The sequence below is a fragment of the Saccopteryx leptura genome, chromosome 1 (genome assembly GCF_036850995.1).
Source record: "Saccopteryx leptura isolate mSacLep1 chromosome 1, mSacLep1_pri_phased_curated, whole genome shotgun sequence".
Taxonomy (NCBI): domain Eukaryota; kingdom Metazoa; phylum Chordata; class Mammalia; order Chiroptera; family Emballonuridae; genus Saccopteryx; species Saccopteryx leptura.
The window spans coordinates 26,919,023-26,924,462 of record NC_089503.1 but is presented as its reverse complement, the minus strand read 5'-3'; the positions used below and the strand labels follow the sequence as shown (position 1 = coordinate 26,924,462).

General features: G+C 52.4%; 1 protein-coding gene across 1 annotated transcript; it reads left to right on the top strand.

Moving 5' to 3' along the window:
• The first annotated feature begins 1,709 nt into the window (after positions 1-1,709).
• FJX1 (four-jointed box kinase 1) lies at positions 1,710-4,223 on the top strand. The gene has a single exon (XM_066363179.1). The coding sequence runs from the start codon at positions 1,971-1,973 to the stop codon at positions 3,282-3,284; it is 1,314 nt and encodes a 437-aa protein (XP_066219276.1). The 5' UTR covers positions 1,710-1,970; the 3' UTR covers positions 3,285-4,223.
• The last annotated feature ends 1,217 nt before the right edge of the window (positions 4,224-5,440 follow it).

Here is a 5,440-nt window from a genome sequence, read left to right as displayed (position 1 = left end):
CACGAATTAATGTTTTGATATGTCCCTATGGGAGCAATAGTAATCTCATCATCAGATAAGATCTATAAAAAGGCAATGATATAGCCACTGTATGGGGCAGAACAAATGCAACAAAGATCACTATGGAAACACTTAAGGGTATACTGGGTCAGTGCCAGAAGACCCTCCTGTGGTCTGATGCCTCTGCTCAGCCACAGACATTAGGGTGTCCGCCCTATAACTACAGAATATTCATTCTTTGGTGACTAAAGTATACTATGTGCCAGCTGATGACCGCAGACAATTGGAATCCCTCCACCTCCATGGGCAGCTGATGGGGGATAAAAAGAGAGAAAAAGAAACACGGTTAAAGAGACAGATTTAAAATTCCTGCTTTCAGGAGGTGGATTCCACTCTATTAGCAATCATATGTCTTACCTGGGAATTTTAGTTTGGATCTTGGGACACACACTGACACAGAGAGGAAAGGAGGAACACCCATTGTCAGCCAAGAGCTTTCCTAGTGGACTGAACCCAGAGGTCTCTGGAAGACAATGTGGTTTGTTGTTTTGTTATTTATTTTTATGTTCTTAGTTTTTGCTCCTTCACTCCCCCCTCAACAATTTTTTCCCCTTAAAGCACAACACCATTAATTCAAATGCAATATAGGGATCTTCTTCATTTGTTGAATTGAAAATATCACATTTGAGGAATAAAGTGATTGATTAAATCACAATAAAAGAGAGAGAGAGAGCGCATGAATAATACCAACTTGATAAAAATATGGAACTTTCTTGATGGAGGGAAAAATCAAGTGGCATACTGTCAGGAGACCCGAGTTTGAGTTTTCGTTTCTCCCCTTGCTAACTGTGGGATCTTGAGCAAAAGCTATTCCTGCTCTGTGCCTGTTTCCTCATAGCATAGTATCATTTCTTTAGATAGTCCGACACCCCTTTCTTCTCCACGCTAGGTCGCATCCTGGGTTATAATGCTCTCATAGCAACTTACTTGAACATCCCCCTAGAATATAAGCTCCATTGCCCGTGAGGACCTGGATCTGTGGATTTTACTGAGACCAGAACTGGGGGCACACGCTTTGTTGAATGGATGAACAAATGAATGGGGAGCTGACCTAGGCGTTCTACTTGCACAACAAGGTTTAATTCCATAGGAGTCCCTTGGGCAGGGCGGAGCAACCAGCCTCAAAGCGCAGTGACCAGTCCTAGTGAGCGCGCCCGGGAAACTGGGTGTCAGTTCCAAGCTGTTTGCTACAAATGGTTCCCGTTCCCTCTTGAGTAACATTCTCCGTGGCTCAGAGAAATTCCCAGAGATTTACATAAGGCTGAGTGAATCACACTGTCGGAAACTGAGAAGGCAAAGGGACCCGCCCTAATCCTCGCCAGGCGGCGCCCAGAGCGCGGAGTGGCTTAGTTTGAAGTTTGGAGGAGGCCAGGTGCTGCTCAGGCCAAAAGACCCCCGCGACCACTCCAACCCCCGCGAGAGCCCGGGGCGCGTCCCTCGCAACCCGCCCGACTCCAGATCAGGAGTGCTTTCTCCGACGCCCCCGCCAGGGCGCCGCCAGCCCGGTTTCCTCCCGGCCCCTAAGTCTGCGACCGAGTGTGGGCCGCCTCTCCGGCTTGGAAGAGCCATTGCCGCTTTAAGGGGAAGAGGCGGAGAAGGGGGCGGAGGAGTGGGGGGCGGGGAGCGGCGGCGGAGGAGGGGGAGGGGGATCCCCCTCGCTCCCACGTGGTCCGGACGCCTGTGAATCGCGCCCGCCGGAGGGTCTCACAGCGAAATACAAAAGCAGCTGGGAAGCGGCGGCGAAGCGAGTTCCCAGCGCCAGGCAGGGCCCCGCACCGCCTCACGGCCGCGATGGGGCTGAAGCGCCCGGAGCCCCGGAGTCAACAAGCTGCCGGGCCCGCCTCGCCGCCGGGACCCGGGCGCCCGGGCTCGGCTTAAAGCAGCGGCAACACCGGCGCAGCCAGAGGAGCATGGGCAGGAGGATGCGGGGCGCCGCCACCACTGCTGGACTCTGGCTGCTGGTGCTGGGCTCGCTGCTGGCGCTGTGGGGCCGGCTCCTGCCGCCGCGGACGGAGCTACCCGCCTCCCAGCCGCCCAAAGACCGAACCCCGCGGCGCCAGGCCGGGAGCGGCGGCCCGGAGTCCGCGGCTGGCTTCCTTCAGCCCCCGCTCCCGGCGCGGGACGCCCGCGGCGGCTCCCTGAAAACTTTCCGGGCGCTGCTCACCTTGGCGGCCGGCGCAGACGGCCCGCCCCGGGAGCCCCCGGGTGAGCGCAGGCGGCACGTGCCAGCGGGGCGGCCCTGGCCAGAAGAGCGCGCCGTAGTGCACGGGGGCGTCTTCTGGAGCCGCAGCTTGGAGGAGCAGGTGCCCCGGGGCTTCTCGGAGGCCCAGGCAGCGGCGTGGCTGGAGGCGGCGCGCGGCGCCCGGGTAGTGGCCCTGGAGCGCGGGGGCTGCGGACGCAGCTCCAACCGTCTGGCGCGCTTCGCCGACGGCACCCGCGCCTGCGTGCGCTATGGCATTAACCCGGAGCAGATACAGGGCGAGGTCCTGTCCTACTACTTGGCTCGTCTGCTGGGTCTCCAGCGCCACGTGCCGCCGCTGGCGCTGGCCCGGGTAGAGGCTCGGGGCGCGCAGTGGGCGCAGGTGCAGGAGGAGCTTCGTGCGGCGCACTGGGCCGAAGGCAGCGTGGTAAGCCTGACGAGCTGGCTGCCCAACCTCACGGACGTGGTGGTGCCCGCGCCCTGGCGCTCGGAGGACGGCCATCTGCGGCCCCTGCGCGCCTCCGGGGGTGAGCTAGCCAACCGCAGCCAGGCGGAGCTGGTGGACCTGGTGCAATGGACTGACTTGATCCTCTTCGACTACCTGACGGCCAACTTCGACCGGCTGGTCAGCAACCTCTTCAGCCTGCAGTGGGACCCGCGCGTCATGCAGCGCGCCACCAGCAACCTGCACCGCGGCCCCGGCGGGGCGCTGGTCTTTCTGGACAACGAAGCGGGCTTGGTGCACGGCTACCGGGTGGCGGGCATGTGGGATAAGTATAATGAGCCACTGCTGCTGTCAGTGTGTGTGTTCCGAGAGCGGACAGCGCGGCGAGTGTTGGAGCTGCACCGCGGCCAGGACGCTGCCGCTCGGCTGCTGCGCCTTTACCAGCACCACGAGCCTCGCTTCCCGGAGCTGGCCGAGCTCGCCGACCTCCACGCTCAGCTGCTGCAGCGGCGCCTCGACTTCCTCGCCAAGCATATTTTGCACTGTAAGGCCAAGTACGGCCGCCGACCTGGGATTTAGCATGACCCTGAGGAAGAGAGAGAGAGAGAGAGAGACCCCTGGCTGGGGAGTGGATGATAGGGGAAAGGCTGTTGCCTCTGCCGCTTGCCTGGGACCAGCCAGCCAACGCCCAGCCAGCGGCGTGAGCGGAAAGGCGGTTAAAAACTTCAGTTTTGTCTACCTGCCTCTTTCTCTCAGTTTCACGCTGTTTTCCTTTCGAAGTTCTGGGAGAATTCGCCGAGGTGAGGAGTATAACCTCCTCTCCACCAAGCCTATAGAAAAATTCTTCCCTGGGCCAGGAGGGAGTTTGGATCGCGAGAAACTGGCTGCCGGAGTTTGCCCCCCCTCCCCCGTGGCCGTCTCTGTGGGAGATGCATCCCATTCCTTGCTCTACCCCCACCCCCACCTTTCCCAAAAAGAATAACTTCCATCTGAGCCTTTGAGCTAATTCTGCAGTTTCCTATCAAACGCAGCAGCGCTGGCAGCCGGAGAGGGCTGTGACACTGGCTGGTGGAGCCCCCTTCCTGTGTTCTCCCTTTGTTCCAGCTGGTGATGGTGAGATCACTGTTAAGAGCTGGGGAACGGATCCGGATAGGACAAAGAGAGCAGGACCTCCAGAACCTGGGGAGTCCTGCAGATCCTGACTGTGTATCTGACTTGTTCTTTACTTGTCATTTTGGCCCGAAGGCTACAAATGTTCGACTGGCTGTGTGCACTGAGTCACATAATGAATTTCTCCCCCCTTGCCCCAATCGACCAAAATTTTGACAATGATGATGTTCACCAGAAGAAGAAAAAAATCATTTTCATGCACTTTACTTTGTTTTTATTTTAATTTTGTATTAAGAAAAACTTTTTTATTTGACAAAATTTGCCTACTATGTATATATGTGCATAAAGTGTGGTGTAAATATACTAAACAAACTTATATTTCAATAAATGGGAGTTTAAAATTTAGAATTTAATTCTTGTACTTTCAACTGCTTTATGTATCTGATGCCCTGCCTGGTTTTAGAATGAGCTTTAGGGTTTTTCCCTTGTAGATGTGCTTTTAAAACAAAGGGCACATGTATATATTATATATCCCAGTTGTGACTGGAACTTACAGAATTGGACAAAGACAAGAACAGATTCTCTGTTCTGCTCACTGAAATGAACCCTAGTGTGAGAAATTTCAGAGTTCAGCATAGAATATGGAGAAAGGTAGAGAGAGAGGGAAGAAAAGTATTCTATTTCCTGGCAAATAAAACTTTGATATAAAGGGATTTCGCTGTAATATATTCCTATATTAATCATGTGGCAACTATGATAGAACCAGATGTGCAGACTAATATATGACAAATGCCCCCCTTTTCAACTTTACAGTGGTCACATGTTGCACATTATTTTCAGCATTGTAATTACCATGCATCACAATGTGCACAAATAATAAGCTGCACACATTGCAAACAGAGAAAGACATAAATTAATTTTACTCTTTAATCTCCTGGCATAAATTCTTTTGCATCTAGGAAATCATAATCTCCAACATCTGGATTCATCGTCCAGCTCTGTTAAGAAATTATACTGTGTTCCCCCCCAGCCCCAGGTTCTAATTGCATGGTACCGTTAGCTGCCATTGTGAAACCGTGCAAGTGTGCAGTACTTGATATTTGACATTTGGGCTCCTCTTCAAATTTGGGGACTTCAAATTTAGAAAATATTTTTTTCATTGTCTTAAAACTGCCTTTGACCCATGAGCGAGGGCAAAGGTGGGTTTTTCTTTTTTTACAACCCATTGTTGTTTAATCTCGGCATTTTATTTGATATCTGGGTCCAAGTGATCTTGCCTATTATCTTCGTGTTATTTAATGACCTTTAACTCAAACCAACTTATGTTTACTTTAATTTCTTTTATTTGACTAGCATATATAAACCTAGGGTTTTATAGACTCCTGAAGGTATTAAATCTCTGTGGGTTCCCTTCTCACTCTGCATTACAACACAGCGTGTAATTTAGCTACTACTTAATGTCATCCTTATGTTTTCAGTGCCTATGCTAAGCCAAATCTTATCTCAACTGAAAAAAAAAAGTCCATCAACTTTGTGGTGATAGCCAAATTTTTTCATAATACAGCTACAATGAACTGATAATGACAAATTTATCTTTTTTTAAGACATTGTTAGCATGAGACCTC

Bases quoted from the DNA above. Each gene is read 5' to 3' on its own strand.
- FJX1 (XM_066363179.1), top strand. From the start codon at position 1,971: ATGGGCAGGAGGATGCGGGGCGCCGCCACCACTGCTGGACTCTGGCTG.